Below are 14,734 nucleotides of genomic sequence, written 5' to 3'. Positions count from 1 at the left end.
ATGGTTCAAAAGGGCTTTGTGCTCTAAACTTAACTGGTAAGTGACAGACTTTTCCATACATCAAAAGATAGGGAGACTGACCAAGGTCGATCTTGAATGTAGTCTGATGGGCCCATAAGGCATCAATGAGCCTAAGGGACCAATCCTTAAGGTTGGGATTAAAGTTTCTTCTAAGATTTGTTTAATCTACCTATTAGACACCTCCACTTGGCCACTAGTTTAGGGGTGATCCCATACTTTTTTATTAAGGCCTCAAAAGGCCGATTACAAAAATGAGTACCCTATCACTAATTATTGCACGTGGTGCACCAAAGCGGGAAAAAATATTCTCTTTGAGAAACTGGACCACCACTTTGTGATCATTAGATTTATAAGGTATGACCTCTATCCATTTAGAAACATAATCAACGGTAAAAAATATTTACAAATTCCCAAAGGAATTAGGGAATGGTCCCATGAAATCGATGCCCCATACATCAAAGATCTCAACTACCAAAATAGGGTTGAGGGGCATCATGTTCCTCTTATTGATACGACCAAAAGACTGACAGGTGAGATAAGCCTTGCAAAAATCAAAAGCATCGCTAAAAAGAGTGGGCCAATAAAATCTACATTGGAGAACCTTTGCGGCAGTCTTCTTACATCCAAAGTGTCTACCACATGCATGATCATGACAAAAGAGAGAATAGAATGCTGTTCATGATCAGGAATACATCGTCGGATAATCTGATCCGGACATATCTTAAACAAATAAGGATCATCCCAAAAAAAGTACTTAACTTGGGAATGAAACCTATACTTATCTTGGGTGGACCAATGATCTGGAGTCACACCTGAAACTAAGAAGTTGACAATGTCAGCAAACCATGGTTCACTGGACACTGCAAATAACTGTTAATCTGGAAAGTTCTCGTTGACTGGAGAACCGACAGTCAAGGAATTGGAAAGTTGGGATAAATGGTCTGCAACTAGGTTTTCAACTACTTTTTTATCCCTAATTTCCAAATCAAACTCTTACAAAAGTAAAACCCACCTAATGAGACGAGATTTGGCATCCATCTTCTGAAGTAGGTATCTAAGAGCAGAATGATCAGTATACACCACTACATGTGACCCAACTAAGTAAGACCAAAACTTTTCTAATGTAAACTAATAACTAAAAATACTTTTTCAGTGGTTGTATAATTGAGTTGTGCATCATTTAAGGTCCTACTAGAATAGTAAATGATAGTAGACAACTTATTAATCCTTTAACCCAAAGTCACACCTATGAAAAAATCCGAAGCATCACACATCAGTTCAAAAGGTTCAGTCTAAACAGGTGGTTGAACAATGGGTGCATTGGTCAACTCCTTCTTAATTTACTTGAAGGATTCTAGACACTCTTTAAAAAACTCAAAAGTTTAATCTTTGACAAGTAATAAAGTGAGAGATTGGATTAACAAACTAAAGTTCTTAATAAACCTTCTATAGAAGCCTGAATGCCTTAGAAAAGACCGGACGTCCTTAATAGATTGAGGAGGTGGTAAATTATCAATTAAGTCCACTTTGGCTCTATCTACTTTAATTTCCTCCTTGGATATTACAAAGCCTAAAACAATACCAGATTTAACCATAAAATGGAAATTCTCCCAATTCAAAACCAAATTCTTTGATATGCACATTTTCAAAACTAGAGAAAGATGATGAAGACATTTAGAATAGGAATTCCCATGAATTGAAAATTCATCCATAAATACTTCTAAGATTTTTTTAACCATGTCATAAAAGATGCTCATCATGCATCGTTGGGACGTAGCAGGGGCATTGCAAAGCCCAAAGGGCATACGCCTGTAAGCAAATGTTTCATATGGGCATGTAAAAGTGGTCTTATGTTGGTTCTCTGAAGCAATTGGGATCTAGTTATAGTCGAAATATCCATCAAGAAAATAATAATATTTATGTCCCGCTAACCTCTCTAACATCTGGTCAATGAATGGCAACGGAAAGTGGTATTTCCAGGTTATCACATTAAGTTTCTTATGGTCTATGCACACTCTCCACCCTGATTGGACATGGGTTGGAATTAGTTCATTATTGACATTGGGAACTACAGTCAGACCAGACTTCTTAGGCACTACATGAACTGGGCTTACCTATTGACTATCAGAAATATGATAAATTATTCTATGATCCAAGCACTTTAGGATCTCTTTTTTAATGGTTTCCATCATCATTGGGTTACCTCTTCTTTGGGGCTCCATGGATGGTTTGGAATTCTCCATAAGATGTATATGATATTGCACAATAGAAGTGCTTATACCTTTGATATCAGCCATGGTCCAACCTAGGGCTTCCTTATTATCTTTAACACTTTAAGTAACTCTTCTTCCTGGTTAGAAGTTAAATTTGAAGAAATTATTACAGGAAGAGTTTGGTCAGGACCTAGAAAAGCATACCTCAAATTAGATGGCAACTCCTTAAGATCTAGCTTAGGGGGCTCAACTATGAAAGGTTTGGGGATGGAATTGGAAAGGGGTCCTAAGGGCTCCACAGGTGGGTGAAGACTTAGGACTTCAGAAAATAAAGTTTCACTATCAGCGTCCAACTCATCCATACACTCTTGAAATTCTGAATCAAAATTAATATCAAAGTTGGTAATTAAATCATCAGTAAAATCCAGAAATTCCTCAAGCATATTGATCTCTTCTTCCATATGTGATTGCTTACCTATCCTAAATATGTTAAACTCAACAGTTTAGTTGCTAAAAGATAAACTTAAGAAACCATTCCGACAATTGATTAAGCATTACTAGTAGCCAAGAATGGGTCTTCCTAGAATTATTGGGATCTCATCCTTGGTTGAGAAAGACTTGGTATCTAACACAATGAAATCAACAGGAAAAATAAATTCTTCCACCTTTAGTAAGACATCTTCAACCATCCCTTTAGGAATCTTAACAGGCCTATCTGCCAACTGAAGAGTAGTTCCAGTGGCTTTCAATTCTCCCAATCCTAGTTGCTTGTACACATGGTAATGCAAAAGATTCACACTTATGCCAATGTCAATTAAGGTATGCTCAATGTAGGTGTTGCCTATGACACAAGCTATGATAGAGGCTCTCTGGATCCTTATACTTGGCTGCTATAGGCTGAGTAATTATGGAACTAATGTTACCTGCCAAGAATACCTTTTTGGGTACACTAATGATACATTTGTGAGTACACAAATCTTTCAAGACCTTTGTATAGATGGAGATTTGGGATATGGCATCCAAAGAGGGATGTTTACTTCTACCTTTTTGAAGACTTCTAAAATTTTATCCATAGAAGTTATCTTCTTTTTGTTTTCTAAGCGATTAGAAAATGGGATAGGAGGAACATAAAGACTGTTAGAGATTTGCCATTTTTTAGAAGAATTTTTAGGTTCCTCAGACGAACCTCGAATAAGAGGCACACTTGTGTCCTCAACTGAAGGAGAGTTAACAGGAGTAAAGGATGGGGAAGAGTTAGGAACACTCTGTTGGTGCTCTCTACCACTCTTAAGGGCATAAACAACATTACATTGGTTGGAGGGTTAGGCTCTGGTTTACTGAGTAAAGTTTCCTTCTTCCTCTCACGCATAATTGAGACAACTTGGGTGAGTTTTCTCGTAAGATTTTGATGGCTTTTCATAAGGAGGGCCATATTTTTTTCGAAGTCATTTATTCTACTTTCCTCTCTAGTGTTGGTAAACTTAGGGGGTTGCTGATAAGATGATAGGAGAGGGGCCCTAGGAAAACTAGCCTAAGGTCCTACACTTGACCTAGAAAAAGTATTTTGGGAAAAAGATTGTTGTGCAAAGGGAGGCCTTTGGGGTCTAGGTTGACCTTGATTATGGAAATTGGAAGACCCTGCTTGGTTGCCCTGTATCTAGAAGAAATTTGGGTGATTTCTCAATCCTGGATTGTAGGTGTTACTATATGGATTATTCTGGTATAAGGCATTAACACTATTATTAGAAGTGCCTCCAGAGGTGTTGGAGCATTCTTCTATGACATGTCCAGGGGACTGGCGCCAAGCATAAATCTTAACTAAATTGACTAATGATGGCTCTTTAAGAATAATAGCTTCAATCCTCTTGATTAGGCTATCCAAATGGGCTTCCTTAGCTACTATCCCATCCACAAAATATCATTTTTCTCCTATGGTTCTTTCACTCTTTTGGATTGATTCCCACTCACGGGTTTTGTCAGCTAAGTCAAGTAAGAATTCCTATGCCTTTCCTTCATTTGTAAAGAATGTGAATCTCTCAGGGCACATAGACTCTATTATTTGTTTACTTGAGTAATCAATACCCTCATAAATTATTTGACATGAATGCCATAAGTCTAGGCCATGGTGAGGCATTCTTGGAGTAGATCCTTGAATCTCTCCATAAGTTTGGAAAATGACTCACTAGACTTTTGCCTAAACTGAAGGATATCACTTCTAAGCTCATTGGTCTTGTGAGTTTGGAAAAACTTCTTAAGGAAGACAACTGTGAACTATTCTTATGAGGTTAAGGAATTTGTGGGTAACCCATACAACCACTTCTTAACTTGGTCTTTCAATGCAAACGTGATGAACCTAAGCTTAACAGCATCATCAGAAAGTTGTTGGATCTTAATTATAACACATACCTCTTCAAAATTCTCTTAAAAATAGGTATGCATCTTCAGAGGCCAGCCCATGAAAGTGGGGCAACATAGTGACGTACTGAGATTTGAGCTCAAAATTATTGCCCTGGGCCTGTGGTAGAACTATGCACGAAGGTTGGGCTGCTCTAGCAAGGTAGAACCTATCTTTCAGAGATTTAGGTGGAGGGTTTTATTGTTGGTCTTCCATATTAAAGGGTTTTAAAGAGAGCAAACATATAGGTCACTACTTGTTGAATCTCTTCTTTCTAATCGATTCTTAGTATTACATACCCACTTAACACTCATGCAATAGAAAACTACCCACAACTAGAGTAAGACAAGCACAAAAGAATGGAAAGAAAAACCTTTTTTTTAATGATTTTTTTAATATTTTTTTGATTTTTTTGATTTTTTTTTTTTTAGCTTTTTGGGAGCTTACCGGCAGGGATCCAAGGTTGCTCAGGTCAATTCCTGAGGTATTGCTACAAGGCGAAACTTGTCTTTATCATACTGTGAGGCATGGCGATCTCCATTGATACAACTATTATTGCAAGTTGTTATTCTCAGGAATTCAATAGAAGAAAAAGAAGAATAAAATAAAGCAAACAAAGCACTCTGATTTACCAAAAGAAAGCGAAAAATAACATGGAACTGTCTTCCTAGCAACGGTGCCAAAAACTTGTTAGGATTTAAATGTAACCGCAAGCATACTGATCAATGTAGCTACGGGTTGAACATAGGGAGAGTAGCCACTTTGTTTTTTTGCTTCTTTTAATAATGCGAAAGTGAACTAATTAATGGTTGTGATCTAATTCTAACTATTATCCTAAACATATATATCTAAAATAACGTCCTAACCATTCGTCATCTAAGAATTTAAATACTCAAGCCACATAATTAAAATTAGATAAATAAATAATTGAAAATAAAAAACCCACACAATTAAAATGAATAAAAAATATTAAAATAAAAATAAAGTAAAATAAAAGGGATAAAACTAGAGAGAGGCTCACAAGTAGGTTTCTCTATTTAACCCGAGGGATGCATCATAATATGAGCTTCCCTACTTGACTAGAGAGTTACTCTTATAAGGGTTACTCTACTTAGCTTTAGGGAAAGGGAGACAATTAAAATAAAAAAAATAAAATGATGATTCTATGGCTAGGAGGGGCAAAGCCAATACATACAATAGCCATGAATCTTGGGGGAAAGGGAAAGCAATAATGTAATGACTGAAATTAAAATCCTAAATTAAGAAATAAAAAGGTAGTCAGAAGAGGGAATGAGAGGGGGGAGAGAAGACTATTGAAGAAGCTTGCTTACCTGAATCAATGCTTGAACTTGAAAGCTTGGGTGATTTGAGATACTGTCAACCCTAAAAATTAGATCTGGAATGAACCAAATCTGAAATTTCTAGGCCTGAAGAAAACAAATCTTGAAAAAAAAAAACTGAACTTGAAAAAAAAAAGATGCTCCACAGCTCGTGATCTTGTCACCTAGATCTAAGCTTAGAACTATAACTTTTAAAATTACAACTCAATTGTATAAATCATAAACATAAAAGGCTGAATAAAAATAAAAGAGTGCTTCCATTAATTGAAATAAAAAACTATTACAAAAGTGATTAAAGAAAAAATAAAGAAGAACTAAAATTAAAGAGAGTGAGAAAGAGAGAGAGAGAGAGAGAAACTAAAAAAAACCGTAGAAGAAGAATGAAGTGTCTCCCCTCCTCTTACATGAGTTGTACTTATAGGGAATGGAGAGGTAGGGTAACAAAATTTTCTTTCTTAAAAGGGGAAAAGCCACAATTGGTGGGTGAGATTTTTTTAGACAAAAATTGCTAAGGTGGAGGAGAGAGAAGAGAGAAATAAATTTGGAGAAATTTCCTATAATTTTTTTTCTTATTTTCTTAATTTTTTTTCTCTTATTTTTCTCCCTCTCTTCAAATCTTGCACAACCCTTGTTGGCCGATTTTTCTTTCCCTTGGACGATTTTCCTTCTTGCTTTGTGTGATTTGGACAATCTTCTGGTAATGATGTAGAGGAGAGAGAAGATTTGGACAAAATTTTTTTCTCTTCTTGCGCAAGAAACCCCTCCCACGATTTTCCTTACTTTGAAGATTTGGATAATCTTCTAATTTGATGTGGAAATCCCCTCCATGCCTTTAGTGCTTTAAGTGAGTGAAAAACAGAAAATCTTCAACAAAATTCTCCAAAACAAACAAAACCATGAGGTTACCAACTACACTAGGTAGTTGTTGTTAGAGAGATATGCCGCTCGATAATGCTTTAAAGCCTTTAAAATACAAAACTTGCAAAACGAGAGTAAAACCCAAGGTAGCTCCATTCTAAATATGTAAAACGTTTGTTTTACTACCATAGATTTCACACATAAATGTGCTCATCAGTAGACCTAGCCAAACAAGATCTCCTGCATTAAAACAAAACTTACCGACAAGACCAATTGTTTGGAGTGAAACTAGAAAAAAATAATAAAAAATGCGATAAAACCATTATAAATCTATAATTTTTGTTTTTTATTTAAATTTTATAGAGCAAACACCTTATTGGCTTGTTTTTAATCAAGCTTGATAAAAATAAAAAATAAGAAAAGCTAAGTTGACACCCCTATAATAATGTAATATTCTTATTAAGGTTGCAACTATGCTAGATTGTGCCGATTTTTTAATACCGCAACCCAACCCTAGGTCCCCTTAATGTAGCCTAGGCCCAATTGGGATATATTAGGCCAGACACAACCCTAGCCTTGCTAGGTTTAATCTAACCTAATCTAACCTTGATTGGCCTTGATTTTGGGTTGGGCTGGCATGGTTGGTCTTGATAGACCCTGGCAGCCCCCATTGTGCTATTTTAGTTCTAGACATGGTTTGGCCGATCCTAATCGCCCATTTTTATTTTTAATTCTATGTATGATATAATAAGGAAGAAATAATGTTGCCAGGTTGTGTAGCATACGCTAGCGCCTACCTATGTCTATCTCTCTCCTCCCCTCATATGAAATGTCATATCTACCCCTATTGTGGGAGAAGAGAGATAGACACAGAAAGGCACTAGTATGTGCTATGTAGCCGAACAAGGATCTCAATCCCTAAGTATAATTATATATCATATACTAGAGAGGATTCCCTAAAAGGATTATTTTGCCTTTTATGAGGGGTCGGTGGGACAATCATTTTGCTTCCCAACTGTGTCTGGGTGTAGGACCCACATTGCATTTTAGGCTTCTTTTTTCCATTATATATTTATATTTATATACATTGCATTTAATTGTATATTACTATACATTCATTGGGCAAGGGATCTCCACTCATCGACGCCCTCTATAGCACCCAGACAGTTGGGCATGAAAACACACCTAGTGTACACAGAGACAGCTGGATCTTTTCACCACCTACTTAGTCTCGCTCAGGTAGTGCTGGGCCAATAGATTTCTTTCTCCCATATTTAGACATAAGGGCTTGGCTAGATCAATTCGGTCTTGGTATGAGTCCTCAACCACATATGGGTTTGACCTCTGTTAGTTAAAACGGGAACGGCAAAAAAACATTGTTCGGTACGGGTATGTTTTAAACGGATCAAAACGTGAACGGGACGGTCAAAAATACGGTCAAATACGGTAAAAACGGGAAAAAATAAAAAACGGACGATACGTGTTTTAAACGTTTATATTTAAATAATACGGTGTCAAAAAAAGGCAATATATAGACATAAATTGGCATAATAATTCTCTAAATACCTAGATAACAATAAAAAAAAAATAGCCCCGTTTTAAACGTTTCTATTTTAAAACGTTTATATTTTTTAAAATCCATTTTTTTACTGTCAAAAAAACGGGACGGCGTTTAAAACGGCAAAAAAACTTTCAATAGCCCCGTTCCCGTTTTTTACCGAATTTCTGTGAAAAATTCGGCAAACGGCGTTTAAAACGGCAAAAAAACGGGACGCCGTTTTAAACGCGTTTTAAACGCGAATTAACTAACTAGGGNCTCCCCTCATATGAAATGTCATATCTACCCCTATTGTGGGAGAAGAGAGATAGACACAGAAAGGCACTAGTATGTGCTATGTAGCCCAACAAGGATCTCAATCCCTAAGTATAATTATATATCATATACTAGAGAGGATTCCCTAAAAAGATGATTTTTGCCTTTTATGAGGGGTCGGTGGGACAGTCATTTTGCTTCCCAATTGTGTCTGGGTGTAGGACCCACACTGCATTTTAGGCTTCTTTTTCCCATTATATATTTATATTTATATACATTGCATTTAATTGTATATTACTATACATTCATTGGGCAAGGGATCTCCACTCATCGACGCCCTCCACAGTACCCAGACAGTTGGGCATGAAAACACACCTAGTGTACGCAGAGACAGCTGGATCTTTTCACCTCCTACTTAGTCTCGCTCAGGTAGTGCTGGGCCAATAGATTTCTTTCTCCCATATTTAGACATAAGGGCTTGGCTAGATCAATTCGGTCTTAGTATGAGTCCTCAACCACATATGGGTTTGACTCAAGTTCATTCATGTTAATAAGAAAGTTGAACGTTGATCTAAGCTCTTAACACTTGTACGTTTTTTCTTCCATATATATATTTTTTTATCTATATATATACCCTTTTTCACCATTCGTGTGGAAGATTCATATGCTGTCAAATCTTAACATCTGTCACAAAACTCAAGATACACATATATTGACCAGAAAAGCCAACACGTGCAGAATACCACCGTTAAACTATTAACCCCAATCACTTTATGACAGCTGTATTATCTCAAGACTAAAAGTACCCGTTGAATCATATCACATCCACCAGGTCCCACCACCACAGCCCTCCATATCTTCTGACGTCCGGTGACCACCTCCCAAGAAAAAAGGACTCTTACTGTACGGGATAAATACCCATGAAGCTGTGACGACAGGACAATCGGTTGACGCGGAAACCGTAGGTATTCAGAAAATCTCATTCAAAGTTTTCCCTTTCATATCTCTAAACTAAGAAGCTAATGGAGTCCAGAGATACACAGATTATGAAACTTAGTATGGATAATGGATCCAGCTGTGATTGAAAACTCCCCTTCAACTTATTTTAAGGATATGATTTTTCTTCCACTTTAAGTAGCTACTAGGAAGCTCCCTTGCCATCTTATTTAGTGTCCACTTCTCAGACTCAACCACCTTCTCATTCTCTATCTGTGTATATATATATATATATATATATATAGTCATGACTGGATTACAAAGATTACATTACTTGAATTGAACTCACCAGAACAACAATGCAGAGTAGTACTAGCAATGTAGGTCATAGCAACACCAGCTCTCTGGTTCCAACTGGTAATGGGTCTTATAGAGGAGTTAGGAAAAGGAAGTGGGGGAAATGGGTTTCAGAGATTAGAGAGCCCGGAAAGAAGTCCAGAATTTGGTTAGGGAGCTTCGAAACGCCGGAAATGGCAGCGATTGCTTACGATGTAGCTTCATTGCACCTTAGGGGACATGGAGCAAGGCTTAATTTTCCAGAATTGGCGAATGCTTTGCCTCGACCGGCTAGTTCGAGTGCTGATGATATTAGAGCAGCAGCTCATGAAGCAGCAATAAGGGAAAACAGGGGAACAACAACAACTGAAGTGGGTAGCTCCAGTTCTAATCCAGTTCCGGCCAATATTAGGCTTTCACAGAGTCAAATTCAGGCTATTAATGAGTCACCATTGGACTCACCCAAGATGTGGATGGAGTTAGCTGAAGCTTTATTTCATGACCCATCTATGGGTTTTCCTGATGATCAGGTTGAGATGAGTGATGATTGGGATGATATGCAAGATGATTCCCTTTGGGGGTCTTAGAGATTATTATTATTATTATTATTATTTTGTAGTAGATATTATAGTATTAACTCTTCTGACGTGGAGTGACCAATCTCCTGTTTTTTAAGAGGGATTGCTTGTACCCCAGTTGGTATTTGTTTTGAGATGATATCCATTGGGGGGCTTATTTGCCTCGCCCTTGCCCTTTTGTATTTGTGGAGGTGGAGGTTGGGGGGCTTATTTGCCTTGCCCTTGCCCTTTTGTATTTGTGGAGGTGGAGGTTGGTGGAATAGTAGGGATTGTGTATGCGTATGTGTATGTGTATGTGTTTGTGTCACTGACATGGTTGTTGATGCCGTGTGGTTTTTAATGTGATAGAGAGGGTCCCACCTAAAAAGTGATGAGAAGATTTAGTATATCGTATGGTAGGGATTCTTTTGTATGGGAGGGTTTAGAGAGGTCCCATCTCTCTGTCTCTGTTTTTTTTTTAATGCTATTTGGAGAATGCATTGCATTGTTTGACTTATATAAATATAAAGGATTTGTATACCGATTGATCTTGTTGTAGCCATGCACAAATTATTTTTTAAAAATAAACAAATTACAGTGCGCAAAGGCTTCTCGCACTTAAGCAGGCTTTTGGGAGGATATATAGGTAGACAGTCTTACTCTTTTTACGGAAAAGTTGGTTCCCATGACTCGAACCCGTACCACTGCACAGGCAGAAAGAACCCTTTGCCATTGCTCCAAGCAATGACCCCTAAAATTAACGTCATTCTATAAGGCAAAATTGTCAACCGGTTATTTGATAGTAACCCCATGTGAATCGGTACCCATTTACATTAAGCCAAATGTAAATTTAGAATTTTTTTTATTTCAACTCAATTGAAGCTTCCTCTTGAATTTCAATGGGTTACTAGCACTAGATAGAGTCTCCATCCTTGTCAGATTTTGCTTGAAAGTCCCTATCATTTGGGGTATTTCTAGATATATATATATATATATATATGTACATGTCTAAGAATAGTGTGTTGTATACAGTGCATGTGGTGTTGTCATTGTTGTTAATACAGTGTATTATAATGCAGTCTGAGTCAGCAAAGCAATATCGCTGACAAAGTGATGTGGCAGTGGCAGAATGTGCGGAATGATCTGGCAGTGTTGTGGTAGAGCTAACAATGGAAAATAGTGACTTAGCAGTGCAGATAGTGTAGTGGCAAAAAGTTTAGGACATGTGGCAGTTTGACAGTATTAGAGGGGGTTCCGAACTCAAATGGCAGTGTATGTCAACACATTACATGTTATATTGTAGTTGGTAGCAAGCGACAATATAGGGAACACTGTACATACATGTTGCATTGTGCATTCATAGGTTCATGCTAATATGTTCACTTTACAACTAAATTTAGTAGGCTAAGCGCCAGAATTGGAAGAGGATGTAAGCTAAAAAATTGTAGTTCTTTGAATCCTCAATCCAATGAAACCAGAATCATTCCACTCTAGTTAGTATAAGGGAGATATGGAGTTTTCCGTTATCAATGCATAGAAAATAAGAAAACAGGTGATTCGGAGTGTTTGTAATCAACACAAATATGTACTGATGATGTGGCATCATATGGTAGTGTGTGGCAATATAGTGGATAGTGCATAGTGGGAAGTGTACAATGTACAAGTGGAAAAACAGGTCAAATCTAATAGTTGTAGCTGGGTTAGCTTCAAGGGCATTTTTATCATTACAAATGGTAGTTTCAAAAGAAGAGCTATTCGAGAAAGTAGTAGAGCGTCGAGTCATGAGTCCAACTCTATTGTCTCGATTCGAGTCCTGATGAGATCATGTGAAGATGTGTATTCAGTTGAGAGATTCAAAACACAGGAAATAGCGGGGCTTTTACTTATGATGTGGCTTCATTGCGCCTTAGGGGACATGGGAAATGCATTGCCTCAGCCGGCTAGTTCGAGTGCTGATGATATTGGCTGAAGCCTTTTTTCAAGACCCTTCAATGGGTTTACTGATGAACAGGTTGAGATGAGTGATAATTGGGAAGGTATGCAAGATGATTCTCTATGGGGCTCCTAGAGATTATTAGTGTTATTTTGTAGTAGATATTTCAGTATGATATAGTCAAATGTGGAGTAACCAATCATCTGTCTTTTAAGAGGGATTGGCCCAATTGGTTATTGCTTCTTTGAGATGATATCCACTGGGGGCTTATTTGCCTCAGCCATTCCCTTCGGTGGAGGTTGTTGGAATAGGGATTGTGTATGTGTCTGTGTTTGAGTCACTAATTTGGTTGTTAATGGCGTGCAGTTTTGTTGTGTAATAGAGAGGGTCCAATTAAAGTGATGAGATTTTAATCAACTCAGTTAAAGTTTTCTTTCGAATTTTAGTGGATTTTTCTTTTTATTTTTAATTTTTGATTCATTCATTCATATCAATTCAAAATATAATTAATTATAGAGAAAACCTCCATGAGCAAAACAAAGTTAAAGTCAGAGGTCATTATAAGAAAATTCAATTACAGAGGAAGAAGAGAGTGCCTATGAGAAATCATGGTGTCTGTAGGTCATTCATTATTGTCCGCTTCTGCTTGGACATCTCTATCATTTGAGGTATTTCAAGATATGCCCATCCCTACACTTATTGCAATCTCTTGACTAATATATAATGCCAATGTGATTAAAACACCTTTCATTAACGAATTCGTCAAAGGCCACATGGAAAAAAGCAGATTAGGAAAAAAGTATCCACAACCAAGGCTATTAATAAAGGTTAGATTTGGTTGTAAGGGAAATTGAAGGGAAGGGAGTGAAAATTTTTAAACCTAGACGAAGAAACTTTTGTAATCATTAACCCATGTGATTGTATAAACTACTTAGATTTCTTACTATATATAGTAATTATACATTTTTCATGTAAGTTTTATTTACATTTACATTTACATTTTAATTTAATTTAATTTTTTATTTAATTTAATTTTTTTAACCAAAGGGTTTTGGATACAAAGTAAAATGAAATTTTATAATAAAATCTGATATGATTTGGGGTTAGTGATATAGTCACATAAGGTAATAATAACAAAAGTTTCTCTTTTAAGTTTGAAATTTTCACTCCAAGTTCTGGCCAAATCCTTTAAGATTTGAGGTTTCCTCTTATGCGGATGCTTTTGTTGTTACGGATATCGATACTTCTACTTATGCGGATGCTATGAAAAAGAATGAATTTCATTTCCCTACCTCGAACTATTTTCTTTTGTGCTATACTTGTTTGGTACGTAGCGTAGTTAAAACTATTGTATTAAGGGCTTCTTCATGCTCTATTGCTATGTTGTTGCTCAGCTTCGCTTGTTCTTTGTTGTAAAGAAACGCTCATGGTTAGGTGAGCTAACTATAGGTCTGAATGAATTGAGACACCTACACATTTGTTATGCAGAAGCGAAACATGTGTTTCTATACGAGTTTCTTTTGAAGAGAGAGGTGTCAAGTACATATGTAGATATAATTAAAGACATCTAAGAGGGCGTGGTGACTTATGTGAGATATTTGGCAGGTCAAGGCAAGGAATTCCCAATTACAATCGGGTTACATTAAATAATAGTCTTAAACCCTTATTTTTTTACATTTATTATCGATGAGTTAACCAAGAACATTCTAGACGAGATCCCCTAGTGTATGCTCTTCGCAAATGAAGTTGTACATTATCCATCATAGAGTGGCTATAGTTGCACATCATATTTGCGAAGAGCATACAAGCACCATGTCCTAAGCAAGCCATACTATACTTCATTATATTGAATTTATTCATTAAAAATTTCCTTACCTTTTCAGCTTTTGTTTTGAATTTCTCTCTTGTTTCATCAGCATCTATTTCGGCTTAAGATTTTGCTGATATTGATGCTTTTCAAACAACTTCTTATACTGATTCTCCAACCAAATGAAACCAAAGTAAATACCCAATTAAGCACTAACATGATTAAATTGTTGTTCCTAAGAAGTTTATCATTGACCATAACTAGGTAAAAATTGTGGTCAGCACACTTATTTGTGCCTAGTGCAAGGATGATTTGAAAATTACAATTTGGATATCAAGGTAATGATTTCAATTAACAATATGTCAAATTTCAGCCTCAAATTCAATCATGCTTTTCATAGATTTCAATGCACAGTCTTTTCATCCGTCTACTCTTTCAAAGGTGATAAATTTTTTTGTACTTTATTTTATAGCTTGATATATTCTGCCTCTATTGCAACTTGACATGTGAATAGGAGATTCCCTT

At 36.6% G+C, this 14,734-nt stretch overlaps 1 protein-coding gene and 1 non-coding gene across 2 annotated transcripts; both read left to right on the top strand.

The window, feature by feature from the left end:
- The first annotated feature begins 4,351 nt into the window (after positions 1-4,351).
- On the top strand, positions 4,352-4,457 carry LOC122066305. The gene has a single exon (XR_006136328.1). It is a non-coding gene; the product is annotated as a small nucleolar RNA R71 (small nucleolar RNA).
- A 5,393-nt stretch (positions 4,458-9,850) lies between these two features.
- LOC122066302 (ethylene-responsive transcription factor ERF021-like) lies at positions 9,851-10,778 on the top strand. Its single transcript, XM_042630127.1, has one exon. It carries the CDS (start codon positions 9,936-9,938, stop codon positions 10,497-10,499), a length of 564 nt encoding a protein of 187 aa, XP_042486061.1. The 5' UTR covers positions 9,851-9,935; the 3' UTR covers positions 10,500-10,778.
- The last annotated feature ends 3,956 nt before the right edge of the window (positions 10,779-14,734 follow it).

This window comes from Macadamia integrifolia, unplaced genomic scaffold, assembly GCF_013358625.1.
Source record: "Macadamia integrifolia cultivar HAES 741 unplaced genomic scaffold, SCU_Mint_v3 scaffold2329, whole genome shotgun sequence".
Classification (NCBI taxonomy): Eukaryota; Viridiplantae; Streptophyta; class Magnoliopsida; order Proteales; family Proteaceae; genus Macadamia; species Macadamia integrifolia.
This window is presented reverse-complemented; position numbering and strand designations above follow the sequence as displayed.